General features: G+C 42.2%; 2 protein-coding genes across 6 annotated transcripts in view; one reads left to right on the top strand and one right to left on the bottom strand.

Annotated features, from left to right (window-relative positions):
* mvk (mevalonate kinase) overlaps positions 1-6,083 on the bottom strand; it is a 32,373-nt gene extending 26,290 nt beyond the window's left edge. For 2 of the 4 annotated variants that reach the window (XR_005944686.1, XM_041201874.1), the window contains exons 1-2: positions 5,883-5,901; positions 4,979-5,069 (exon numbers count right to left, since the gene is read on the bottom strand). Coding sequence is in view for 3 of the 4 variants with exons in the window: in XM_041201874.1 (XP_041057808.1) it covers positions 4,979-5,069; positions 5,883-5,890 (99 nt within the window). In the remaining variant the exon portion in view is untranslated. Of the gene's footprint in view, positions 1-4,978; positions 5,070-5,859; positions 5,914-5,949 lie in introns of those variants that run through there. The other 2 variants (XM_041201876.1, XM_041201877.1) reach the window with 2 other exon arrangements.
* Positions 6,084-6,305: 222 nt separating this feature from the next.
* On the top strand, positions 6,306-20,694 carry mmab (metabolism of cobalamin associated B). 2 transcript variants are annotated; one of them, XM_041203250.1, is made up of 9 exons: positions 6,306-6,547; positions 10,132-10,196; positions 10,941-11,034; positions 13,000-13,057; positions 15,524-15,596; positions 16,204-16,301; positions 17,392-17,456; positions 18,644-18,703; positions 19,409-20,694. In XM_041203250.1, exons 1-9 carry the CDS (start codon positions 6,444-6,446, stop codon positions 19,518-19,520), a joined length of 729 nt encoding a protein of 242 aa, XP_041059184.1. In that variant the 5' UTR covers positions 6,306-6,443; the 3' UTR covers positions 19,521-20,694. The 2 variants fall into 2 exon arrangements, with proteins under 2 accessions (XP_041059184.1, XP_041059185.1); XM_041203251.1 differs by having other exon boundaries at positions 6,309-6,547; positions 19,430-20,694.
* Positions 20,695-27,608: the final 6,914 nt, after the last annotated feature.

The following is a 27,608-nucleotide window of genomic DNA, read 5'->3' as shown; positions in this document are numbered from 1 at the left end:
CAAGGAGGTAGGGCCTGCAAGTTTGTACTGTACTTAGCACAGTCCAAATTTATCCCCAGGCTTACTACCCAAAAGAAGAGTTTCAGATATGCTACAGAAGAGGCCAAAGGATACAGATACAATTTTGAGATGGGCAAGATCAGGCCAGATGTCAGAAAGCACTTCTTTATACTGACTGTGATTAACAGCTGGACAGGTCATCAACAAGAGCAGCTGAAGTCAGAACACCAGACCTGTTTAAGAAACAGCTAGATTCTGTTCTGGTAAAATTGGAAGGGCCTTCTTTATCCAAATCTGGTGATCTATACAGCTAATGTGAAAATTCAAGGCTTGGAGGATATATTTTCCAGTGTAAATGACTCGTCCTCATTTTAAGGCAGTAATTTCACTGACTAATTCAGTTACAAATGGCAAAACTGTGGCATTGCTTTGGCATCACCTGAACCTCTTTGATGAGTTTAATGCCTTGAAATCAAATGGGTTTCTTTCCACTGAACCTCTCTCTCTTTCATGTCCTCCTTTCATGAGCTCAGTCCAAGCAGCAAGTGCAACAGGGTTACAAAGAGCATGAACAGGGAAGGCGGGAGATCAGTCTGAGCAGACAGAGACAATAAGGGCAGCAGGGCTACAAAGAGTGCTGAGAGGGAAGGCAGGAGCTCGGTCTGAGTGGAAAGAGATGAGGACAGCAGGGCTACAAACAGCACAGAGAGGGAAGGTGGGAGCTCTGTCCGAGTGGAGAGAGACAGAATCGCAAAATCTATACAGTGCAGGAGGCCATTTGGCCCATCAAATCTGCACTGACTTTCTGAAAGAGCATTCCACCTAGTCCCACTCCCCTGCCTTATCCCTGTAACCTTGCACATTCTTTCTTTTCAGGCAGCAATGCAATTCCTTTTTGAATACCTCGATTGAGCCTGTCTCCACCATCCTCTTAAGAAGTTTGTTCCAGACTCCAACCACCTTCTGGGTGAAAAAAGTTTCCTCACATCATGTTTACTCCTTTTGTCAATTATTTTGAATCTGTGCCCTGTAGTTCTTGATGCTCTCCTGAGTGGGTATAGTTTCTCATTATTTACTCTGTTCATACCATTCAAGATCTTGAACACCTCTATCAAGTCTCCTCTCAGCCTTCTTTTCTCAAAGGAAAGCAGTCCCAACCTCTCCAATCTATCCTCATAGCTACAGTTCTTTATCCCTGGAATCATTCTTCAGAATCTCCTCTGTATTCTCTTCAATGCCTTCACATCCTTCCTTAAATACAGTGCCCAGAACTGGACGCAGTACTCCAGATGAGGCCTAACTAGTGTCATATACAAGTTCAACATGACTGCCTACGAAGAGTGCGGAGAGGGAAGCTGGGAGCTCAGTCTGAGCAGCAAAGGACAAAGGCAATGGGGCTACAAAGAGCGCGGAGGAAGAAGGCAGAAGGTCAGTCTGAGCGGCAAGAGCCAACAAGGGCAGTGGGGCTACAAAGAGTGTGGAGAGAGAAGGCAGGAGTTCAGTCCAAGCAGTGAGAAACAACGAGGGCAGTGGAGCTAGGCAGTTCCCAGTCAGAGCCTGGATTCGGAAGGAAAAATTGAGGGGCGCAGGTAGATGATTGGCTGGTGAGTATCTGCAGTCTAAACTAGGGAATAAACTGGTGCGTTTTATTTTTTGTATAAAATAGGGCTTATTACTAGTAGTAAGGCATATTAAGTATTAGTAGGAATTATAATTATTAGTAATGTTTATCAGTATTGGTAAAGGTTTATTCGCAGTAGTAGAATTTATTAGTAGCAGCAGGTTTATTAACAAACAGAGAAATGCAGGGCTGCTCTAACATCGAGAGTGCACATCCTGTGCTGTGTGGGGACTTCAGGGCACTTTCTGTGTCCTGGATAACTATTTGTGCAGGAAGTGTCGTCAGTTTCAGAACTCAAGTTGCAGCTGGCATCACTGCATCACATCTGTGAGGCTGAGAGCTAATTGGATAGCATGTTTATAGATGAGGTCACCCACACCTTAAGAGTATGCATGGAGAGATGGAATGGGTGACCAGACAGTCAAAAAGAAACAGGTAGGTAGTGCAGGAATCCCCTGACTGCATCACATTCTTCAGCATCCAGTTCTAAATAATGATAAGCATGAGAATTCATCTGGGGAATGTGGCCAAAGCCAAGTCTGTGGCACCATGGGTGGCTCAGCTGTACAGAGGAGTACAAGAAAGACTGGAAGAGCAATGGTGATAGGTGATAGGTGATTCTGCAGTTAGGGGAATAGATAGTAGTTTCTGTGGCTGCAGACGTGAATTCACGATGGTGTGTTGCCTCCCTGATGCCAAGGTCAAGGATATCACTGATTGGCTGCAGAGCATCCTGAGAGGGGAGCGTGAACAGCCAGTCATCATGGTCCACATCAGTACCAATGACACAGTTAGAAAGAGACATATGGTCCTGAAGTCTGAATTTAGGGAGCTAGGTAGGAAATTAGCAAGCAGGACCTCAAAAGTAGTAATCTCCGGATTACTCCCAGTGCCAAGTGCGAGTGAGTATAGAAATAAGAGGATAAGATAGATGAATGCATGGCTGGAAAGATGGTGCAAGAGGGAGATTCTTGGGACATTGGGACCGGCACTGGGGGTTGGGACCTGTACAGGCCAAATGGGTAACACCTAAACAGAGCCAGGACTGAGGGGCATTTTGCTCGTGCTATTGAGGAGGCTTTAAACTAACTTGGCAAGAAACAAGGAGAAAAAATCCGGAGAGAAATGCCAAGGCACACAGATTACTGGAAGAGATAGATAGCATTAGAATAGGGAACAGTAAGTTAATAGATGGGTTCAGAGTGATGGAGGAAGTAATCAAGTCTAAATCAGGGTTGCTGTGTGTGAATGCATCGTGTGGTAAATGAGATTGGTGAGTTACAGGCACAGATTGCCTGTGGAAAAATGATATAAAGAAACCTGGCTCAAAGAAGGGCAAGACTTGAGTATTAAATATTCCCCCGAATACAAGGTGTTGAGGAAACATAGGAAAGGAAAACGGGGAGGGACGGTGGTATTGATTAAGAAGAGCATTGCAGTGCTAGCGAAAGAGGTTGGCCCAGAGGAGTCAAGTACAGAATCTATTTGGCTAGAGCTAAAGAACAAGAAAGGTGTTACTAAATCGCTCGGTATAGTCTAACGGCTACCAACTAGTGGCAAGAATTTAGAAGAACAAATTTGCAAGGAAATTACAGAGAGTGCAAAAATTATAGAGTAGACTTCTATTGTCCAAATATAGACTGGGATAGTAGTAACGTAAAGGGCGAGGGGGGTGGGTGGTGGTGGGGGCAAGAATTCCTGGAGTGTGTTCAGGAAAATTTCCTGCAGCAGTATGTTTCCAGTCCAATGAGAAAGGAGGGACTGCTAAACCTGGTCCTTGGGAATGAGGTGGGCCAAGTAGATCAAATGTCAGTAGGAGAACATTTAGGGAACAGTGATCATTGTAGCATAAGATTTAAGCTGACTATGGAAAAGGACAAAGGACAATTCAGAGTGAGGATAGTTAATTGGGGGGAAAATTAACATCAGTGGGGTAAGAACAGATTTTGGCCAAATAAATGAGAAGGTTGGCAGGAAAAACGATAACTGAACAATGGGCTAGCTTCAAAGATGAGATAGTTCAGGCACAGTCAAGGTATATTCCCTCGAAAGGGAAAGGTAAGGCAAACAAATCCAGAGCATCCTAATGACAAAAGAGATAGATATTAAGATAAAGAAGAAAAAGTGTATCTATGACAGATGTCAGGTAGAAAATACCTTTGAACCAGGCTGAGTATAGAAAGTTTAGACGGGAGATAGAAAAACAAATAAGAGAATCAAAGAGGGAAAAGAGACTGGAAGCTAACATAAAAGAGAATCTCAAAGTCTTCTATTGGTTCATAAATAGTTAAATGGTGGTAAAAGGATGAGTATGACCAATTAGGCACCGAAAAGGGGATTTACAGATGGAGGAGGTGATAAATGAATATCTGCCTTTACCAAGGAAGAAGATGCTACCCAGCCATGGTGAAAAAAGGAGGTATTTCAGATACTAAAAAGGTTTGCAATTGATAAGCAGGACGTATTGGATAGGCTATCTGTACTTCAAGTTGATAAGAGACCAGGACCAGATGAGATGTTTCCAAGGATACTGAGAGAAGTGAGAATGGAAATTGCAGAGGCACTAGCCATAATTTTTCAGTCTTCTTTAGACTCAGGGAGGTGCCAGAGGGCTGGGGAATTGCAAATGGTAAACCCTTGTTCAAAAAAGATGTGGAAATAAGCCCAGCAGCTACAGGCCAGTCAGTTTACCTTCAGAGCTCTGAAGAAGAGTCATACGGACTCTGTCTTTCTCTCCACAAATGCTGTTAGACCTGCTGAGTTTTTCTAGCATTTTCTGTTTTTGTTTGAGGTTATGTTGAATTTGTATGAGACACTAGTTCAGCCTCAGCTGGAGTATTGCATCCAGCTCTGGGCACCACACTTTAGGAAGGATGTGAAGGCATTGGAGAGAGTGCAGAAAAGATTAATGAGAATGGTTTCAGGGATGATGAACTTCAGTTATGAAGACAGATTGGAAAAGTTAGGACTGTTTTCCTTGGAGAAGATAAGGTTGAGAGGAAAATTGATAGAGGTATTCAAAATCATGAGCGGTCTGGACAAAGTAGATGGGGGAAACTTCCCACTCATGAAAAGATCGAGAACAAGAGGGCACAGATTTAAAGTAATTGGCAAAAGAAGCAAAAGCAATATGAAAAAAACTCAGCAGGTGGTTGGGGTCTGGAATGCTGTACCTGAGAGCATGGTGGAGGCAGGTTCAATCGAGACATTCAAAAGGGAATTAGTAGAATATAGTAAAAAGGCAGGAGAATGGTAAAAGGTGAATTGTTCATTTGGACAGCCAGACAACAGGCCAAATGGCCTGATTCTGTGATGCAGAAGTATAAATGCTAGTCTCTCTTTTAAATGATGATTTACCTTTCCATGGACCACAGCATGCTCTCCATGCAAAATCACCTTCCCTGGAGCAGATATAATAAATGTTTTGTTTGCCATTCTGAAGTGTGTCCTAAAAAGGAGTTAAATTTTAATTTCACTTAATAAAATTTTCAACCCATTAACTTCTTGATTAGGATCACTTGTTTAAAAAAATGTCAAAATTAACTCAGGCAATACTAAACATTGATAAAAGATGCTACAAACCAATGTTCCTAGAGCAATACATATACAGAACAATTTAAAAAATGCCAGCAAAGTTCACAATGAAAGGTTATGAGGGGTAGATGGGGATATGGATTTGAGGTTACAGTCAGATCAGCCCTGATTTTATTGAATGGCAGAGCAGGCTCAAAGGGCCAAATGACCTACTCCTGCTCCGAATTTGTATGTCCATGCGCCACTTTCCTCATGAACTATGGCACATCTTCTAGTAATGACACTCCAATTGGGGCGTTGAGGACATTTAAAAAAGGCAAACTTGCATGAATGTGGCATCTTTTAGGATGTCCCAAAGCACTTGATAGCCAACGAGAACCGCAGAAATGTCGTCACTGTTGTAACGTAGGGAGCACAGCACCCACCTGCACACAGCAAGCTCCCACAAACAGGAACGTGATAATGACCAGATGTCGGTTAAGTGATGCTGGTTGAGGGGTAAATATTGGTCAGGGCACCAGGCATGACTCCCCTGGCTCTGCTTCAAAACAGAGCCTAGGGGTCTTTGGTATCCACAAAGGTAGGTTTAACATTGCACCTGCAAGGCAGCAACTCTTGGCAGTGCAGCACTCCCTCAGTGGGAAGCCTTGCCCAGTGCTCAATGGGACTTGCACTGATCCACTGCACCACCTTTAGCAGCTTACTTAACGAAGTTGTCCCCTTGTACCTCCTCATCCCGACCACATCCCAGTCTGATCGTTTAATTTTAGTTCTGATGAAGAAAGGTCCATCACCTGGAAGATTCAGAGGCTAGATAAACGCACACAAGCCAGAAGAAACACCCCCTTCCTCTCGCGCACTCCGGCCGCTCGCGCCGCCTCGGACCATCGCGCCGTTACGTGCCGCTCGGGCCGGCGCGAGAGGAGGCGGCACTCGCTCCCACCAGCCAGTGAGATGGGAGCACCCCCCGTTGCCCGCACCAATCGGAGCACAAACAACGCCCCCCCCCCCCCCCGCCCGTCAATCAAATCATTTCCAACCACTCCGTGTTTAGCCGCCCCACAAACCAATCCATGAGAGCCGCCTAAGCGATAGCCAATGAAACAACGGGTCGCTTTTCCTCTCTTTCGCCCAATCGCTCGGGAGCGCTGTGGGCCAATCAGCTGGTAACAAGCGGCCGGGAGCAAAGAGCCAATGGGCTGGATGAGCTGAGCGGGGTATGATCGGGCGCTGGCCAATGGGGTTGCGGGGTTTCGAGGTGGCCTGACTTGCGGGTGAAGGAGGTCGAATGTCCGTGGGTGGTTTCAGGTTGGTCGCCTGTGTTTGCGGTTCCCGAAGGGCGGCGGCCTGGTTATGGAGCTGGCGACGCTACTGCAGCACAGATGGTGATAGGTGAGCATCGTCTGAAGAGGGATAGGAAATACATCCGGGAGTAAGTGTTCACATTGGCCAACCATCCTCACAACAACAACAACCCCCCCCCCCCACCCCACCAGCTTATATTTCACCTCTTCTATTTTTACTTAGTTCTGTTGAAGAGTCATACGGACTCGAAACGTTAACTGTGTTCCTCTCCAGACCTGCTGAGTTTTTCCAGGTATTTTTGTTTTTCTCTGACAACAACAACAACTGCTGGCTGCTGCAATCCCTTCATGAAGAACCAACCCTTCCTCTAACCAGATGAATCCTGCTAGACGGATATGAAATCTGTGCTTGCCTCCTAAAACAAAATTAAGGGGGGGGGGGGGGGAACCGTAAAACTTGGAAATGAAGGGTACCAGCAGAACTTGTCTGAACTGGTCTTGTATACCTTAAAATGGAACTCCGGTATTACCGATTCCAGTGCGACTGATTTTTATGGGGATTTGAAAATTTTGACCTGGTTTCTCCTTCTGATCAAGGGAAAAATGGGGAAATTGAATGTGATCAAGTCCCAGTGTTATTACGTTCATGTGGATGTACAATTTTAGTACAACACACAAACTTAATTAAATTAAAAGTTAAATCTTGAAAGCAGCCTTGCAAAGAACTCAGAAGTTTGCTTATGCTTCTAACCTGGAGATGAAATTGACAAGTGCCTTAATTTGAAAGATCTTTGACCAAACAACGAACACTCAATTGCACTTTGGGCTCACCTCAATTGCACTTTATTGCCTTAATCACAGAATTATTACGGTGTAGAAGGAGACCATTCGGCCCATAGTGTCTGTACCGGCTCTCTGAGCATCTTAACCAATCTCCTGCCTTTTCCCCGTAACCCTGCACATTGTTTCTATTTAGATAATCATGCCACAGAGATAACTAGATCTTCGCGGATAGCTTCCTTTGAGATCAGCACTGAGCACAATTGCCATTGACTACACTCCATTTGCTGTTGAAGTGCTTTGGGACCTGCAGAGGTCTACCTGGTACCAAATGAAATGTCCTGTCAGCATTAAACACCATGTGAAAACTTAAAAAATCTTTTATGTGTTGGTTTTTGGCTACATATTAGGACATAATAAATCAAATTGTATTATTTATAATTAATGGTGATATTGGATTTTAATTCAATTATTATGTATTTATTTGCATGAAAATTAAATCAATGGCCTTTATTACTATTAAAAGTTATTTTAATTCTTCGGTTAATTTTATATTTTTTTAACATCCTGGATGTGGATGAGATTCCAGGGCAGCAGGTGGTAGGAATTATGTGTAGCAGTGTTGGATGGGGCTGGATGAGGAATGTTGGGTTTGTGAGTGATGATCATGTGATGTGGGGAAGTGTGTGAGAATCTGGGAGAACAGATAGGAGAAGGAGAGGTGGTCATCGTAATTGAGTGTGCCAGGAAGGGAGTATCTAGAGACTATCGCAGAATTGGCAAGAGCCCTCGAGAGGAGTGCTAGGTATGGTTGTGGTGGGAGGTTAGACTTAAGTATCGCTGGGTTGACTAATCTGCTGTGGGAGGATGTCAGGGTGGTGGGGGTTCTGGGTGCAGTTGGCAAAATGTACATTGCTGGGACTTTTCTTCATGTGGTTTGATGGATTGGTTATTTAGTGTGATTCTAGGAGTGGTAAGAGGTGAAAAATATGGATGCTTAGAGAAGGGTCACATTGGAAGTTGGCAGCAGCAGTGGGAGGAATTTCTTGAACAGCGTGTTGGAGAAACCTACATATTTAAAAAAGAGCTAAGAAGGTATTTTTCAAAAACAGGTTTTCCCAGGTCACTGTACTGAAGAAATTTCAGCCCCTCCAATTTGATCATGATTGGCACCTGTAGCCACAGTATTTATATGGTTAGTCCAGTTCAGTTTCTGGTTAATGGTAACTCCCAGGATGTTGGAAGTGGGGGCTTCAATGATGGTGATGCCATTGAACATTAAGGGGCGGCGGTTGGATTCTCTTTTGTTGGAAATAGTTGTTGCCTGACACTTGTGGTGCAAATGTTACTTTCCATTTGTCAGCCCAAGCCTAGATATTGTCCAGGTCTTGCTGCATTTGGACAAGGACTGCTTCAGTATCTGAGGAGTCACAAACAGTGCTGAACATTGTGCATTCATCAGCAAACATCCCCACTTCTGACCTTATGATAGAAGGAAGGTCATTGATAAAGCAGCTGAAGATGGTTGGGCTGAGGACACTACCCTGAGGAACTCCTGCAGTGATATCCTGGAGCTGAGATGACTGACCTCGAACAGCCACAAACATTTTCTTTCGTGCTAGGTATAACTCCAATCAGCAGAGAGTTTTCCCCCTGATTCCCATTGACTCCAGTTTTGCTAGGGCTCCTTGATGCCACACTTGGTCAAATGCAACCTTGATTCAAAGGGCAGTCACCCTCACCTCACCTCTTTTGCTATTTTGCTTATGCTTGAACCAAGGCTGTAATTAGGTCAGGAGCTGAGTGGCCGTAGCAGAACCCAAACTAGGCGTTAGTAAGCAGATAATTGCTAAACCAGTGCCTTTTGATAGCACTGTTGATGACCTCTTCCATTTCTTTACTGATGATTGAGAGTAGACCGATGGGACGGTAATTGGCCGGGTAGGATTTGATCTGCTTTTTGTGTACAGGACATACCTGGGCAATTTTCCACATAGCCGGGTAGATGCCAGTGTTGCAGCCCGTACTGGAACAGCTTGGCTAGAGGCGCAGCAAGTACTGGAGCACAAGTCTTCAGTACTATTGCTGGAATATTATCAGGGCCAATAGTCTTTGCTGTATCCAGTGCCTTCAGTACTTCCAGTATTGATTTTAAAAGATTAGTTGGTTCCCAGCAATGGCTGGTTGCAGAGTTCCACTGCTCCAATTTATTTTTTTGTCCATGGGATGTGGGCATCGCTGGCTAGGCCAGCATTTATTGCCCGTCATTAATTGACCTTGTTTAGAGGGCATTTAAGAGTCAACCACATTGCTGTGGGTCTGGAGTCACATATAGGCCAGACCAGGTAAGGATGGTAGATTTCCTTCCCTAAAGGGAATTAGTGAACCAGATGGGTTTTTAAGACAATCGGCAGTGGTTTTGTTGTCAACATCAGACTTTAAATTCCAGATTTTTATTGAATTGAAATTTCACCATCTGCCATGATGGGATTCGAACCTGAGTCCCCAGAGAGTTACCCTGGGTCTTTGGATTATTAGTCCAGTGACAATATCACTATGCCACAGCCTTCCCCATGCAGCTTTATTTCATTTTCTGTAATATAAAACATTCTTTCCATGACCAACCTGGCTTCTGTGTTCCAGGACTACGGATGAATTAAAAAATGTCATCCTCGCTCAACCCAGTGATACAGACCTGTTGTTGCACCCCAGTTCCTGACCCCACTAGCTAACTTAAAGACAACAAACAATGACTGTGGGATCTTCGGTTTGATGCATTACCAACTAAACCTTTAGGGGAGTCTCGATAAGTTTGGCTGTGTTTAGGGCTAGCCTATGACTGTACAATTAATGTGTTTCTCTATTTGTTTTAAACAATGTATTGTTTTGCAGTTCGAATGTCAACAAAACGGAGAAGCCCAAGACTCCCAAGATTTACACAAAAACAGGAGACAAAGGTTTGCAGTGATACTGTTTGCACAGTTGCTGAGGGTTCGAGCTGCTGCACTAGATTTAGCAAAGGATTGAGAATGGACAGAGAGAATTTTAAGCTGATATATAAGATAAAACGATATTCTCTTGATGTAATTTTATGCTTTTGTTTTAAGTTTTGTGTGTTTGGGAGTTAGGGGATCCTGTAAACTTGAGATATTTGTCCACACCTTCCATGAAAACGTGAAAAAAATTGCTCAACTGTAATTGTAATTTTGATTTAATTCTTCATTGAATTAATCTTCAGAACTCATAAGTTATACCTGGGCTACAGGTAGCCTGTTCCTAGTCCTCTCCCTGTACTACAGCAAAGAGCATGAGAGTTGTTCGGAATCTCCTGATAGCAGTTGTTCTAGGGTCAGGAACTTGCATCATTATTACAGATAATAATGACACTTAATGCCCTAGAAGTGGCACCTTCAATGTGCTGTGATGCCACTGGATGAGAGAGTTTGATAAGGTTATGAATGTTTTCCTATATTCGTTCTTTATACTCGTTTTTTTTAACTATACAAAAAGGGATATAAATCCATCTTGTGCCCTAAAACAAAATGAGCGATAGCAAATCAGTAGCCTGTTTTGCACTCCACCCCGGCTTGTTTGTTTTTCCATTTGACTTTAACTGAGCAGGTAAATTTATACCCCAGAGAGCCTTTCAAAGATGCTTGTTCCTTACACCTTTTATAATTTCATTTTCCATGTTTTAAAAGGGTTTTCCAGCATATTCACTGGAGAGCGCAGGCGCAAGGATGATAATGTCTTTGAAGCTTTGGGCAGCACAGATGAATTGGCATCTATAATCGGGTATGTAACCCTTAATGTTCAGAGAATATTGGAGCTATTGAGAAACTTGTGTTGGGGGAACACTTGTACTATTTAAGGGCTGCAGGCACTACACAGTGAATTTTCCAGACCAAGATGGTTCAGTCCCTCGTGTGCCATTAAATTAGCTCAGTCAAGGGCAGAGAATAATTTAAGATAATTGGCTGCAGTGATCCTGAACTTCAGAGAGGGAAGATTACTCCAGGATTTTCACCCCTTCCCTGGGTATGGGGATATTAGATAAGAACATTGCATGTGAGGTCTCCCACAGTTAAATGACGTTCACCGTTTTAACATGGGCAGCCAGCATCCATGGAAACAAATCTGAACAGGAACCAAATCCGAGCAGGAACCATCATCATTGGGAGAGAAGAGGAGAAAATGTGGGAAAGTGGTAGAGGAGAAGTACAAAAGGGAATAACATTATGCACTGTTCCAAATCACCAGAAACTGACCTTTCTATGCTTTGCAATAGACTAACGGTCTGGGTTGTAGTGTGTTGGTACACTATTCTTTCATTGCTGGAACCTTGGATTTATATTGAAACCTGACTGCTATTTGTGACAATATTCCCACTTTACATGGATGTGAACATTTTTTCCACTTTTCACAGCCAAAATGAATAGCAAATGTTCCCAGGTCAGGTACAGCAAATAGGGCATTAAACCCACCACTACCAACTTTACCCTTCCCCAATCATGTGCCTTAATCTTAACATCACGATTACCTCAAGCTCTGTATCAATGTGGAAATTTCCATTTCCTAAGTCAGATATCGTTGTCTCTCAGTAAGATTGCTAATTTAGTCTTAGTCTGGAATCGTGAGCTATGTACTAATGCTCACTTGCAACTGAGTAAATCCTTTAAAGCACATTTAATTTGTACTTTCAGGAGAAGGTGTAATAGAGGAAGAATTGTGTTGCATTATTGTTGTTTTCTAACGTTTCATGTGAAGCATCAATGACTGTGAGCTGTGTTATGATCCTTGACCAGACCCCCAAGTTTTTGGTAAAATTCAGTTAGGGACCAGTAACCTTTTTCTATAAAATAGACAAAGTTTGAGATTCAAAACACTTCCTCAGTAAATAAAGCCACACGATTCCACAGGTTTTGAACAAGTAAAAATAAAATTTACTCTACAAGGTAAAAGATAAAGATCAAACAATTTACAATATCTATCTTACACTCTAACATTGTGTTAATGAGGTACATGCGAATTAAAAATCAAACTATACTACACTACACAATAAATGCCAAATACAATCAAAATCCACAGATTTCTCAACCACCCACCCAGACGTTAGTAACACAGAGTCAACCAATCAATCTCAGTGAAACTCCATCCCTCTCTCACGAGGGATTCCAATCTTCACCTTTGAAGATCCAGCCTTGGAATTCTCCAAAAGACACTCCATCTTGGGCAGCGGCAATGACTGCCCACTTTGCAAATTTCTATCTTATCTCCCGAGACTCTGTTCCCTTGGATTCCTGAATCTGCACTCAAGCACCAACTCACAAGCACAACTTGGCCACGCCGAGCAGAACACTACTGCTCCAAAGGGGTACCTTTGTCCCAACCTTCCGCTGCCTTCTTGGATCTTCAGGCTTCTCCTGAGCCCTCTTCAATTAAAGTCTGCTAACCACAGCCCTTTGCCTAATTTTTAACTTAACTGGGACCTCTTTCTGTCCCTGTCCCTGTCCCCTGCCCAGGACTCTTGTCTTCAATGGCGCTCCACTCCCAGTCACATGACCTAGCTTTTTACGCTGTTCTTCTTCTTGCATGGGCACACGGGGCTCGTCCTTGGCCCTAAACTTCAAATGCAGAACTGCGCATGTGCAGCCCACTCCCAGAAACTCCAAGGTTGGTCGGGACTTGGAGTTCCCAACCTTTGCTCTTGATGAGAAGCTGAGTCTAGCGTTTATAACAGCTATCTTTCGTTTCTTTCAGGCTGGCCATCGAGTTCTGCTTGGAGCAAAGTCATGAGTTTGAGGAGGAACTTTACAAGGTACTGAATCATTGAATCAAATAACCTGGAGGAGGCCATTTGTCTCGTCGTGCCTGTGTCAGCTCTACAAGAGAATTAGTCCCACTCCTTTGGTTATACCAGATCTGGAGAACTGTGTGCAGTTCTGGGCACCACACATAGAACATAATGGCCTTGGAAGGATTATAGGGTAGATTCATCAACATGTTACCACAATTCTGAGGATTAGATTATGAGGAGGATTACATAATGAGGCTTGTATTTCCTAGAATGTAGAAGGTTAAGGGGTGATTTGGATTGAAGTCTTTAGGATTTTGAAAGGAAATGTTAAGGTAGATAGAAACTTTATCCGCTGGTGGGGGGTGTCTAAGGACACATAACCTTAAAATCAGATCCAGACCATTCAGGGGAGAAGTTAGGAAACACTCTTCATTCGAGCAGGGTTGGATGTCTGAGAATTCCACCCCCTTCACTCCCAGAAAAAAACGGTAATTTTTAATTTGAGATTTTTGAGAGTCAAGGGATATTAAAGGATATGGAATCATGGTGGGTAGATGGATTTAAGACACAGGTCAACCATGTTTTAATTGAATGGTGGAATAGGCTCTAGAGTCTGAAATCACTTCCTGTTGCTGAGTTCGCTTTAGTTACTGACCCTCTTGCCAGTGGAAGCAACTTCTCCTTACTTACTTTGTCTAAGTCTAATAATTTTAAATTCTGCTTTAAGAACGTCTTCAGCCTATCTAGTATCTGTAGTATAAGTTGAGATTGTTGATGGGCTTTTGGATGCTTTGAGATGGATCATCAGTTGTGGCAGTTGTTGGAGTTTGTCTATATAAGTTGTGTTTTATGACTTAAGTAAAACCAATACTGATGGACCTTTTTTTATGTTGCCATTCTTATTTAGGTCATTTAATGTTCAACTTTGAGTCAAATTGAAAAATTAAAAAATAAATTTACCTTTCACAATTTCGACCTGGAAAATTTGAAAGTGATTTATAGGTATTAAATTTTCAATGTTCCTGATGGTTTAATGTATACTACTTGATGTGATGTGCATTTGTATAGACGAGAAGCTTGCAGGTCAGAGCTGAACTAGGAAATAAGAGTCAGGATGGTCAATGCCACACAATTGACCTTGATGTTCTTAGAATAGGAAAGCAAAAAAAGCTGGCCATGATTTCCACTAGATTGTTTGCAACATTAGTGTCATATTTGACGCTGAGATGAGCTTCTGACTTCACACCATGCCATTGCTAGGACGAACTATTTCCATCTCGTAACGTCACCTGACTCCACAGCTGCCTCTGCTCATATGCTGTTGAAACCTTCACTCATGCCTTTGTTACCTCTAGACTTAACTATTTCAACACCATCCTGGCTAGCCTCCCATTCTACTCTCCGTATATTTGAGGTCATTCTGTGTTCTTACTTGCACCGAGTCCTTTTCCCCCCATCACCCATATGCACACTGACCTACATTGGCTCCCAGTCAAGTGATAAAATTATCATTGCTTCGAATCCCTCCGTGGCCTTGACCTTATCTATCTCAATCATCTTCAGCCCCACAACCCTGAGAGATCTACACTCATCTAATTTTGGCTTTTTAATTTTAATCGCTCCACCTTTGGTGGCTATGCCTTCAACTGCCTAGGCCTTAGGTTCTGGAATGCCCTTCCTAAACCCCTCTGGCTCACTTTCCTGCTTTACCTGTTTGAGCAAGCTTTTGTCCATCTACCCTGATACTCATTCTATGGCTTGGTGAGAGGAAGTGTGGTCAGGGTAGCTGTGGGAGTGATTGGGCTTATGGTGAATGTTGGTCGATAGCCTATCCCCAGAAATAGAGAAGTTGAGGAAGGGAAGAGCCAGAGATGGCCCATGGGGAGGCAAGGACAGTCAGTTGGTTTTTAATCATCTGCAAGTGACAGGCCTCGACAAGGACTTGCAAACCAAATGCAGGAGCTCAGTTTTTGAAGTTTGAGGTTTTCTGCAAAGAAGAGTAATACCAAAATTACTTACTCAGTCCATGAAAGGGACCAGATGTGTGGTCTATTATTCTGTCCTTTTTTTAAAAAAAGGATGAAATTGAGGGTAGTAAGTTAGGCTTATTTAGTTGCAGTATTTTAAATAAAGCAGCTTATTAATTGTATCTGGCTTCATCTCTTGAGGGTTTATCATCCACCTCCTGAAAGATCAAAGTACACGTTATAAAGACACTAAATCCAATTCTGTTCACAAGGGTTTTCTATTATTACACCTTCTGAGTTGCCCTATCATATAATCAAATATTAAGCAGTATGAGCAAACCCCTGAATATAAGATGCAGGACTGTTTACAGGGTAACCAACACTGCTGAACTCTAATAGCTAAGATGTATCTCTAATTTGTATAATAACCGTGAAAAACGGTCACTTGAGGTAATTGCTACATTCTTGATGTAATCTAATGGCTGTATTAAATATTGATCTTGTTTGGCTTGTTTGACAGATCCAGTGTGTGTTACAGGATGTTGGATCCAACGTAGCTACTCCTATCTCCTCTGCGCGAGAAAGCCATCTTAGTAAGAAATTTTAAAAGAAATCTTAAAAGAAATCAATTAAGGCTGATTTAATTTTCATTCTCCTGGTTCTGCAGAATCCTTGTTTTTCCTTCCCCACTCTCCTCTCTAGATACAAGCTGTCTGATGCATAGTGAACAGGCTGTCTTCCCCAAACATCTTCTGGTGCTGTCCTGAGTCAGCAGTTGGGCAAAGCTTGAGGGCAGTGTGTGGTCATTCATTCCATTTGTGGCATTTCCTTCCTTTCATTGAAAAAAAATTCCTTACTGTTGCTAGGTGACTGGCTGAAATTGGGAATGGCCACTGTGGGAATCACAATAGAACTCAGCCATGCGGAATTATTGCCTCAAGGAGTTAATGTGCAAAGAGATGGGCTAAGTCTGCCCCTGGCACAAGATGGTGATAGAGCAGAGTGAAACTAGCCTGTGCTCAGCAGCTGAGATATGCAACGCAACTTTGGTGGTTGGCCAATACTGCTGCCTCAGTGTACTGCTTGTAACTGGAATTACATATATTTAAAACACTGCACAGAACAGACTTGGTAATTATTGGTAACAGTATTTTGTTGAGAAGATCCATGAACATGTTATCCTTTGTGTGTCTGTATTAGAGAGAACAACATTTAGTGAAAAGCCAGTGATTGAGCTGGAAGAGTGGATTGATCAATATACAGAGCAGCTCCCACCTCTCACGAACTTCATCTTACCAGTAGGTATATCATGGTTTTCTGTCCCGCAGAATACTGTACTCTCAAATCTTACTTTCCATGACATCAAGCTAAAACATGTTTGTACCAGGGTGCTATCATGTTGTTAAGGCATCGTGCAAATCCACTTGTTAAATCCACAGCATGGTAAAGTACAGGAACAAAAGGACATAATGTGTGCAAAGAACCTCTTTCAGCATCAGTTTGCCAAAGAACTAGTTTTAAGCAAAAGAAAGGTTTTTTTTTGTTGGTCAGTGTGGCTGGGCCTCCAGAGCAGGGCAGTTTGAACAGCTGCGCATGAAATCTTGGGAATGGAGTGAGCAGTTTCAAATCTCTGTAGATCTGTTTCAGAGAAACAACAAGCAGAGTGGTGGACAGTGTACCTGGCCATAATTGTCCACCAGTGCAATTGCACACGGTGTGGTTTTCATTGGGAAGGTGCCTTGTATACCCCAGAAAGAAAATTATCTTTTGGGATGTATTCGTGAATCTTTCAGAAGCTGTCTATAGAGCACTGCCAGAGGCCGGGTGGAGAATTATCCCCTTCCTTTCTCACTTGCCCCCATCCCACAATCGAAGCTCTGATAACAAACATGGGAAAATCCAAATTTATGGATTCGCTTTCTTAAAAGCATTAAAAATTAACAGCATTTTGAAGTTATGTGAAGTGCATATCAGACTGCCATGTTAATGGAATAACTGAAAGTTGGCAAGGAAATAAAATATCATTCCACCTGTTGGCTCTTCAAAGGCCTTGAGTTTCACTTGATATTTTAAACTGAAATATATTTCTTCAGCTCAATTTCTATTTTTCCATTCTTATTTACAAACTAAGGAAGCTGTTGCTGATAATTCATAAGCAGGACACACAGTAGTGACTCAAACTCTAGTTTAACCTCTTTCATGCCCTTCTTGATGGCTCGACCAAGATCAGGCATTGGAGTGCAACATGCCAATGCATCTCTGGCAAATGCATTTATTGTGCCCACGGGTGACGCTGCAGCACCCACTGACTCAAATTCTGCGGTTACTGTTGTAATCTATTGTTCCACTGAATAAAGGCTGCCATAATCCTTTCTCTTCCTTTTGCAGTCAGGAGGAAAATGTAGTGCAACCCTGCACTTGGCACGAGCAATCTGTCGTAGGGCAGAGAGGAGGTAAGTTAAGGAACAGGATCTTTATTTTACTGCCACTCCAACAGTACTGTCTGTGTCACTCATTACTTTTGGCATTCAGGTGAATAGTACTGATGAAAGGGGTAAACGTAAAACATAACAAAAGTAACATAAGGAAGTGCTGCATAATCTTAAGCATTGTATAAAACCTTCTTCCATGGGCAGCCTCATTCTGGCTAAGTAAGTGAAGACACAATCTCAATGTGATATTGAGATTGAGTAGAAAGGGTCTACAAGTTTGATTGCCTTGCAAAGTTTAATAATCGCAACTGGCATGACTAAAGATGGATTACAATTATCCATCAAGCCTCAATACCCAGTCCTGATCATTATCCAACAGGTCTCCCTTAGCCTTCAAACTCTACGTTTGAAGAACGACCATTTGGGTGTGACAGTAGAGAGCTGATAGAATTGTACCCGGGAATGAATCAATGCCTTCAGAAGGGAGCGGGAGAAATTTTGAGAGCAGATACCTTTAAAGCAGGATTAAAAATTCATCTCTAATTTGGAGCCAGCAATATATTAGGAACAATTTAACATGTAAACTAGCTGGTCCAACATTTGATGTAGCATGGTGTAGTTGACTCATGTAAATGCAATCAGCATTAAAACAGCATGGTGAAAGTTGCATTCAGTAGTCTTCACCAAAATATATTTCAGGTTTAAAAAAAAAATTGCTTCATCATACTGTTGGACAATGATTTTTTTTCTGGGGTAGTTTATCATTGCCCACTGATTTTTGAGAAGTTAGTGAGCAGTTTAGAGCCTTGTCAATTCTGAACTGGGTTATGCTGAGCAGGGAGATGCAAGTGATGGCTGTGGAATCTCCTATTGGGAATCGGGGAGGGGAGAAGAGAAATCAGAAGGAAAAGTTTTAACTTGCTGACTTCTGATCCCACTCCTTTCCCTAACCCTTTCTTGATCCAGCCCATTATCTGTCGTCGTTGTCCACTAACCTTTCCCCCTCCTACCGTGCTTTTCGGCCTGGGCAGACCACCCAGGAGTAGCTGGTGCCTCTTCTTGGCTGAGGCTGTTCTCCTCAGGCCAGTCAGATAAATAGAGGATAAGATTAAAGGGGACACTTGCCAAAATTTCAAATTAAAAAAAAAATAAAATTGAGTATTTTTGTAGTTTACACTTATGTCATTTAACTATGTTTCCTTCACCAGCATGGTCTGCATTGTACAAGCTGGAGAAGCTGACCACAATGCTGCAAGATACCTCAACAGGTAAACTAGTTTTATGCTATGGAAGTTGTTAGTGCTCTGGTGCTTTACATTAAGTTATCTCAATTCCCATCTGAATTGTACCAGGATTGGTAAATGAATACTAGGAAAAGCAGATATTCATATTAAAGGAGAGTAGTAGTACTACTACAGCTGATGAGTGGCTCTTTCAGCAAAGGGTACCAGTCATTTGAGGAGAGTTTCTTACTGTAAACCTTTGGCCAGTAGGCTAGAAGATGTCTTGTGATCTTTTCAGTTAAGGGTTTTGCATCCAGCTGTTCTCAGCAAGGCAATAGGGGCATTTTTATTTGGCTTTGTCGTACTAAAGTTCCTAGTTGTTGTTCAGTATCTCTTACTGGAAATGTGTGTGGGCATTGGCTGAGAATCTGATTAACATACCAGTTAGAATGCTCACCATGAAATGGTAGAATTATTGCTTGTCCAGTCACTGGGAGAATGGTATCTGTCAGAGAGCTTTCGCGCATCTTCAAGAGGAAGGCAAAAATGTGGGATAGTGCAAAAACAAAATAAAATTAATTGAAGTTCACTAAAACACTTGTTAAATAAGCAGTTACTTTATGGAAGTATTACCTACTTAGGTGAAGTTCGGTTAAGTGGGTCAATCATCATGTTTCCCTACAACGATCTGTCCTCAGTCACAGAATTATACCTTGTTGATTTATAATACTTTGCTATAACAATCCTCAGGGTTTTCCTGTTTCCTCACAGACTAAGTGATTACCTGTTCACATTGGCAAGGTATGCTGCCATGAAGGAAGGCAAAAAGGAGCTGATTTACAAGAGGATAAATGAAGACTAAATGGGTGCTGTCCCCACATTCCACTTAAAATGAAGATATGCAAACCCTTTGTCAGCTGATTTCAGAACGATTCTATTTTACAGTATATGAAGGTTTTAATTGGGTGGCTTGTTTTGTATTTGAGATTTCAGGAGATTGCTGCCATACTAGCCAGCTGACATTGTGCCTCCTCATGCAGAGCTGTTGGGTAATGTTCAAACAATTTTCCCCATTCCCTTTATTTTTCTTGTTTGTATTTCTGTAGAGCTATTTCCCCTGAAAAGAGGATCAACATTTTTACCATTGGCTAAAAGCAACTGCTTGATTTGAGGTGGGGGTGGGGGTGGGGAAGGAAGGAGATTGGTTTTTGTGCTCATCAAAGCAAGGGATGTAAAATGCAGAAGAGAATATTTCTCTTTTTTTGCACTGGGAGTATCCCACATTTAAGGTTGGGTGTAGGATGAGTTAGATGCAGAATTTAGTTTCCAGTAGGGCCCTAACCCCAGCTTCAGAAGAATGCTCTTGAGTTGGGGTGAAACTACCAAACCTACGATCTAAACTCTCAGTAGAGAGGAAACTTCCAATCCATTAATGAAACAGATTTACAATTCCTGTCTTTGGAGAAGAATTGTACTTCAGTCTTTTCTCAAAAAAAGCTGTTATTTATTTTCCTCTTCCTTACTCTGCCTCCTTGTTTTGCACAACATAACTATCCAGGGAGCAGGGAGAGTGGCTTACCTCCAGATCTTCATTAGGCAGGAACACCCAGGGTTACTCTTTGTTCAGTGTGGGGCACATCAAACTTTTGACCTATTAACATTGCTGAGATGAGGTATTAAAATTTGGAATTCTGACTTCTGTTTTCATGGATGTATTATGATACTTATATAAATTTGCACAATTTGGTTTAAAATTGAAAAAGCTAGGAAATGCATTGGGTCAATTTGCATTTGAAAGGAAGCAGGCTAACATTTGGCTGACAGTTCTTCAATCAGAGGCTGTTCAATTTTTACTTCTGCTGATAGTTCCTACAATCTGTTGAATTATAATCAGTGTTGCTAAGTAATCATTATCCTGTTTCATGAGAGATGTATTTTAATGTTGATTTCATTACTGAATTCATCCTGTTATGCTGAACTGAAATTGAATTGAAAAAACAACCTGTACTCTAAATAAAAATATTGAAGAAATCAAACTAATTAGCCCTTATATTTTTAATTTGCTCAAAATTGGTACTCTGCAGTAGTACAGTGGAACTGGGTAAAATGATTGTGCCATTTGCTAGCAAAAAAAATCATTGGGCTGTACTGTTCTTACATGTTTTAAAAAGATTTTGCCATTGCTTTCTTAATGTTTTTGCCATGGTTCTCTATTACAGCTGTGATCTTGAACATTCTTGGGAACAGGGGAAGGCCATTTAGCCCCTTCCAGACTGTTTGTCATTCAATTAAATCATGGCTGATCTGTGAACTAATGCCATATACCTATCCCCATATCCCTTAGACTTTTATTATCTAAAAAGTATTATCAACTTCTGATTTAAAGTCACAACCGATCAAGCAATTGAGTTGCCAGCTGGGGAGTAGTATTCCAAAATTACACCACCCTTTTGTGTGTATGTGTTTCCTGAAAGATCTAGCTCGAATTTCTAGCTGCACCTCAGGAAGGATATATTAACTACTGGGGCTAAAAATTGAGGAATGGTTGTATAGACTAGGCTTTTGTTCTAGAGTATAAAAGCAAAATACTGCAGATGCTGGAAATCAAACAAACAAAAATAGCTGGAAAAACTCAGCAGGTCTGACAGCATCTGCGGAGAGGAACACAGTTAATGTTTCGAGTCCGAATGACTCTTCATCAGAACTAAAGAAATATAGAAATGTGGTGAAATATAAGCTGGTTGAGGGCCAGTGATAGGTGGAGGCAAAATGGAGATTGTCAAACACCTCCCTCAACCAACTTATTTCACCACATTCCTATACTTCAGTTCTGAAGAGTCATTCGGACTCGAAACATTAACTGTGTTCCTCTCCGCAGATGCTGTCAGACCTGCTGAGTTTTTCCAGCTATTTTTGTATTCTACAGTATAGTTGATTAAGGGGTAATATAATTCAGATCTAAGATGAAGGATTTTGACAATGGATTATTTCCTCTAGTGGAAAATTTGAGAAAAGTGGGTATAACCTTCGAGCCAGGCTATTCAGTGGTAATATCATGAAGGATCATGAGAATCTAGAACTTGCTTCCACCCCACCCCCCATTGCCCCCTAAGCTGTTGAGGCTAGAGATCAATTGAAAATCTGAAAAGTAACATGAATAAATTAAGTAGGGGTATTAAGGGATATGGAACCAAGGGAGGTGTATGAAGTTAAGATAAAGATTAATCATGAGTAGGTTCAAAGGATTGAATGGCTTCCTCCTGTTCTTGCAAAAAAGGGGCTATAGGGTGTTTGTTATGCGAAGATTAATAGAGTAATCACTGCCATATTACAAATTAGATGGCCTAACAGCAGCATAGAAAGCAGTATGGGTGAATGTTAAAATGCAGATCAGCAGGAACTGGACAGCATTCTCCTATTCCTATGCAAAAGAAACAAAGACCACTGCCTTACTTTAATTTGTTTCATTAGATTAGTTTGCACAAAGGTCTCAGTGTAATAGCTCTAAATTGCTTCTCATAATAGGCAGGGTTTTAAGTGTATAAAATAATCACATGATTTGAGTACAGGAAGTGTAATGGTATACCAGATCAGAATACTTGATTTACATTAGGCTGAGCAATGTGGCATTTGTTATTAATACACTAATCTATTACCATTTCCACTCCTTCATAGTACAGGTTGAATATCCTTTATCCATACATCTGAAAACTGAACACAATCAAAAACCAAACTTTTTTTGAATGGCTGTGCTTTATTAACATACAAATTAACTGCAATGTAACATTACATTACAGGTGTAATAAGTGTTAACAAGAAGTAGGATACGCGAGTTGGCAAATGGAGAACCAACCTCGTATTTGTAGACTACAACTAGCCTAGGCTATTGTAATTAGATCTAGGCCTATCATATCTACAGTAGATACAAAAATATTTGAATATAGAAACAATCAGCCCCAAGGGTTTTGGATATAGGATATTCAACCTGTATGTAGAGTAGTACGTTAGTTGCATATATGGACGTAATAGATTTTGTAAAAACAATAGTTTCTTGGAAGTGATTAAGTCCTCAAATTTGCTTCAATGGCAATAGTTTGAAGGGTTTTGATAGAGTAATTTAGAATGTTTCCAGTGGTAGAAGAGTTAGTAACCAAAGGGGCCAGACAAACAGACAAATATGACGTAATTGGCAAAAGAACCAAAAAGAAAGAGTGAGAGAAGACTCTTTTGTAATCGTGTTTTTTGTGATCCAGAATGCACTGCCTGATGGACATGGAAGTGGAATCAATAATGGGCTGGATTTTACAGTCAGCTGTGAAGCAAAGGCAATCACCTCTAAAAAAAGTTGTTCACAAAGATTTAGTGATCTCTACTATCAGTTTCAAAATCAATCACCTGGAAAAACTCAGTAGGTCTGGCAGCATCGGCGGAGAAGAAAAGAGTTGACATTTCGCGTTCTCATGACCCTTCAACAGAACTGATTTTTCTTTACAAGGAGAGGGAAATATAAGCTGGTTTAAGGTGGGGGGGGATGTTGTTGTAGGGACAAGCAAGTAGTGATAGGTGCAGATCATCAAAAGATGTCACAGACAAAAGAACACAGAGGTGTTGAAGTTGGTGATATTTTCTAAACGAATGTGCTAATTAAGAATGGATGGTAGGGCACTCAAGGTACAGCTCTAATGGGGGTGGGGGAGCATAAAAGATTTAAAAATAATTGAAATAGGTGGGAAAAGAAAAATCTATATGAATTATTGGAAAAAAAAACAAAAGGAAGGGGGAAGAAACAGAAAGGGAGTGGGGATGGAGGAGGGAGCTCAAGAACTAAAGTTGTTGAATTCAATATTCAGTCCAGAAGGCTGTAAAGTGCCTAGTCGGAAGATGAGGTGTTGTTCCTCCAGTTTGCGTTGGGCTTCACTGGAACAATGCAGCAGGCCAAGGACAGACATGTGGGCAAGAGAGCAGGGTGGAGTGTTAAAAATGGCAAACGACAGGTAGGTTTGGGTCATTCTTGCAGACAGACCGCAGGTGTTCTGCAAAGCGGTCGCCCAGTTTACGTTTCGTCTGTCCAATGTAGAGAAGACTGCATTGGGAGCAACGAATACAGTAGACTAAGTTGGGGGAAATGCAAGTGAAATGCTGCTTCACCTGAAAGGAGTGTTTGGACCCTTGGACGGTGAGGAGAGAGGAAGTGAAGGGGCAGGTGTTACATCTTTTGCGTGGGCATGGGGAGGTGCCATAGGTGGGGGTTGAGGAGTAGGGGGTGATGGAGGAGTGGACCAGGGTGTCCCGGAGGGAACGATCCCGAACGGAATGCCAACAGGGGGGGTGAAGGGAAGATGTGTTTGGTGGTGGCATGCTGGAGTTGGCGGAAATGGCGGAGGATGATCCTTTGAATGCGGAGGCTGGTGGGGTGATAAGTGAGGACAAGGGTATCATGTTTCTGGGAGGGAGAAGAAGGCGTGAGGGCAGATGCATGGGAGATGGGCCGGGCACAGTTGAGGGCCCTGTCAACGACCGTGGGTGGAAAACCTTGGTTAAGGAAGGAGGAGGACATGTCAGAGGAACTGTTTTTGAAGGTAGCATCATCGGAACAGATGCAACGGAGGCGAAGGAACTGAGAGAATGGGATGGAGTCCTTACAGGAAGCGGGGTGTGAGGAGCTGTAGTCGAGGTAGCTGTGGGAGTCGGTAGACTGTCCACCAATATCCACTACAAGCCTATCACCAGAGATTGAGACAGAGAGGTCAAGGAAGGGAAGGGAAGTGTCAGAGATGGACCACGTGAAAATGATGGAGGGGTGGAGATTGGAAGCAAAATTAATAAATTTTTCCAAGTCCCGACGAGAGCATGAAGCAGCACCGATGTAATCATCGATGTACCGGAGGAAGAGTTGTGGTAGGGGGCCGGAGTAGGACTGGAACACGGAATGTTCCACGTATCCCATAAAGAGACAGGCATAGCTGGGGCCCATGCGGGTACCCATAGCCACACCTTTTATTTGGAGGCAGTGAGGAGTTGAAGGAGAAATTGTTCAGTGTGAGAACAAGTTCAGCCAGACGGAGAGTAGTGGTGGATGGGGATTGTTCGGGCCTCTGTTCGAGAAAGAAGCTAAGGGCCCTCAGACCATCCTGGTGGGGGATGGAGGTGTAGAGGGATTGGACGTCCATGGTGAAGAGGAAGCGGTTGGGGCCAGGGAACTGGAAATTGTTGATGTGACGTAAGGTGTCAAGAGGAATCACGGATGTAGGTGGGAAGGGACTGGACAAGGGGAGAGAGAAGGGAGTCAAGGTAACGAGAAATGAGTTCCGTGGGGCAGGAGCAAGCTGAGACGATCGGTCTACCAGGACAGTTCTGTTTGTGGATTTTGGGTAGGAGGTAGAAGCGGGCCATCTGAGGTTGGGCGACCATCAGGTTGGAAGCTGTGGGAGGAAGATCCCCAGAGGAGATGAGGTCAGTGACAGTCCTGGAAACAATGGCTTGATGTTCAGTGGTGGGGTCATAGTCCAGGGAGAGGTAGGAGGAAGTGTCTGCGAGTTGACGCTCAGCCTCCGCGAGGTAGAGGTCAGTGCGCCAATCAACAACAGCACCACCCTTGTCAGCGGGTTTGATGACAGTGTCAGGGTTGGACCTGAGAGAACGGAGTGCAGCAAGTTCAGAGAGAGAGATTAGAAGGTGAGAAAAGCAGAGAAATTGAGACGACTAATGTCGCGCCGACAGTTCTGAATGAAAAGATCAAGAGAAGGTAAGAATCCAGAGGTGGAGGGAGAATATTGGAGGTCGGTAAAAGGATCCGTTGAACAGGGAGAGAACTCCTGCCCAAAGAAGTGAGCCCAGAGTCGAAGACGGTGGAAGAAGAGTTCAGCGTCGTGCCAAGCCCGAATTTCATTGAGATGAGGGCGTAATTTTAGAGAGACCAAACATAAACTGGGCGACCACTTTGCAGAACACCTGCGTCTGTCTACAAGAATGACCCAAACCTCCCTGTCGCATGCCATTTTAACACTCCACCCTGCTCTCTTGCCCACATGTCTGTCCTTGGCCTGCTGCATTGTTCCAGTGAAGCTCAACGCAAACTGGAGGAACAGCACCTCATCTTCCAACTCGGCACTTTACAGCCTTCAGGACTGAATATTGAATTCAACAACTTTAGGTCTTGAACTCCGTCCTCCATCCCCACCCCCTTTGTTTCTTTCCCCTTCCTTTTGTTTTTTTTCCAATAATTTATATAGATTTTTCTTTTCCCACCTATTTCCATTATTTTTAAATCTTTTATGCTCCCCCACCCCCACTAGAGCTACACCTTGAGTGCCCTACCATCCATTCTCAATTAGTACATTCGTTTAGATATCACCAACTTCCAACACCTGTGTTCTTTTGTCTGTGACATCTTTTGATGATCTGCTCCTATCACTGCTTGCTTGTCCCTACAACACCACCCCCCCCCCCTCCCCCCCACCTTAAAGCAGCTTATATTTCCCTCTCCTTGTAAAGAAAAATCAGTTCTGTTGAAGGGTCATGAGGACTCGAAACGTCAACTCTTCTTCGCCGATGCTGCCAGACCTGCTGAGTTTTTCCAGGTAATTCTGTTTTTGTTTTGGATTTCCAGCATCCGCAGTTTTTTGTTTTTATCTACTATCAGTTTGACTGGCTCCAAGGGGATATCCAGCAACAGTGTTAGCAGGTGGGGCAAGCAGCCAATCACACTAAGTATTCTCAGACCGGCAGTAAACCAAGAAGCAAGCACCAAATCCCTCCACTTTTAATTTTAAATTTTACAGTCAAAACAATTATTTTAGTTTCTATCCAAGTTATGTCCCAAACAAACTTAAACTAAATGACGTGTAATTTCTTATGGATAAATTTGGTATTCAAGAAATACAAAATCACTTTCCAAGCCAGAGGACAGTCAGCAGTAATTATGGACTTCATATGAGGACAGTCATCAGTAATTATGGACTTCATATGCCTTTTAAAAACCCAGTTACATGTCACAAACTTTCAGCAGCTTTTAAAGCAAGACTCAGCGTGAGTGGAAATTTTTCGTCAGTTCAGTGATTTCTAATTGATTGCAATCCAGGGAGAGGAGGTCCTAATAGCACTCCCTCTGGAGAAATGCCGAATCACTGACAGCAACTCCTGGATTTTTGTATGAGTATAAATTCCAGGAGTTGCTGTCAGTTTCTAAAACGTACTGATGGTGAATGCTGACAGTTTCACCATTGTTACACCTGCAAAATTTGGGCCAATAGCTTTCAAAAGGGAATGGATAAATACTTGAAAGGGAGAAAATTGTAGGGCTTGGCGGGGAAAAGAGCCAGAGTGCGATGAATTCGATAGAACTTTCAAATAGCTGGAACATCTGTTATAATATTCTATAATTTTAAGATCATTAGATATGATCAAGATATATATTGTACATAGATAGGCACATGAAACAATACTTTTTATACCCACCTGTGAAAATTGTACTTAGGTGAGGTAACTGTTGGTGGAAATGTTAAGATGGGTTGCATATTTAGAATGGTCCTGAAATCTTTTGGATTTAAATACTTTACACTATACACATGTAAATATTTCAAATGCTACCCATTATAATTTCAAAGAAAAATATAACCTTGCCTCAAGTTTTGGAAGGAGTAACAGAACAATCTGTATAAAAACTCTTGCTAGAAACAATTGCAGCTCATGCAAAGAAAAAAATCTCATTGATTGCACTAAAGGACATGTGAAACTATTTAATATTGTTATTCAAATAATAATAAAGCCCAATATAGAATTCTAACTTTTGTTATAATTATATCCATACTACTAGAAGGGAATAAAATTGCAGGTTTATGGGGAAAGAGCAAGAGAATAAGACTAATGGGATAATTTTTTCAAAGATCAGATCAGAAACTAGATATCCTGCCGTGAGTTACTCACGTCTTGACTCTCCAAAGCCAGTCCA

The sequence above is a fragment of the Carcharodon carcharias genome, chromosome 13 (assembly GCF_017639515.1).
Source record: "Carcharodon carcharias isolate sCarCar2 chromosome 13, sCarCar2.pri, whole genome shotgun sequence".
NCBI classification, from domain to species: Eukaryota; Metazoa; Chordata; class Chondrichthyes; order Lamniformes; family Lamnidae; genus Carcharodon; species Carcharodon carcharias.
The sequence above is the reverse complement of the archived record's forward strand: the minus strand, read 5'-3'. Positions and strand labels throughout refer to the sequence as shown.

Excerpts from the sequence above, each read along its gene's own strand:
- mmab (XM_041203250.1), top strand. The coding sequence starts at position 6,444 with ATGTCCGTGGGTGGTTTCAGGTTGGTCGCCTGTGTTTGCGGTTCCCGA. Across the intron at positions 10,197-10,940 it reads CACAAAAACAGGAGACAAAG|GGTTTTCCAGCATATTCACT; the intron begins GTTTGCAGTGAT and ends ATGTTTTAAAAG. Across the intron at positions 17,457-18,643 it reads TGTCGTAGGGCAGAGAGGAG|CATGGTCTGCATTGTACAAG; the intron begins GTAAGTTAAGGA and ends TTCCTTCACCAG.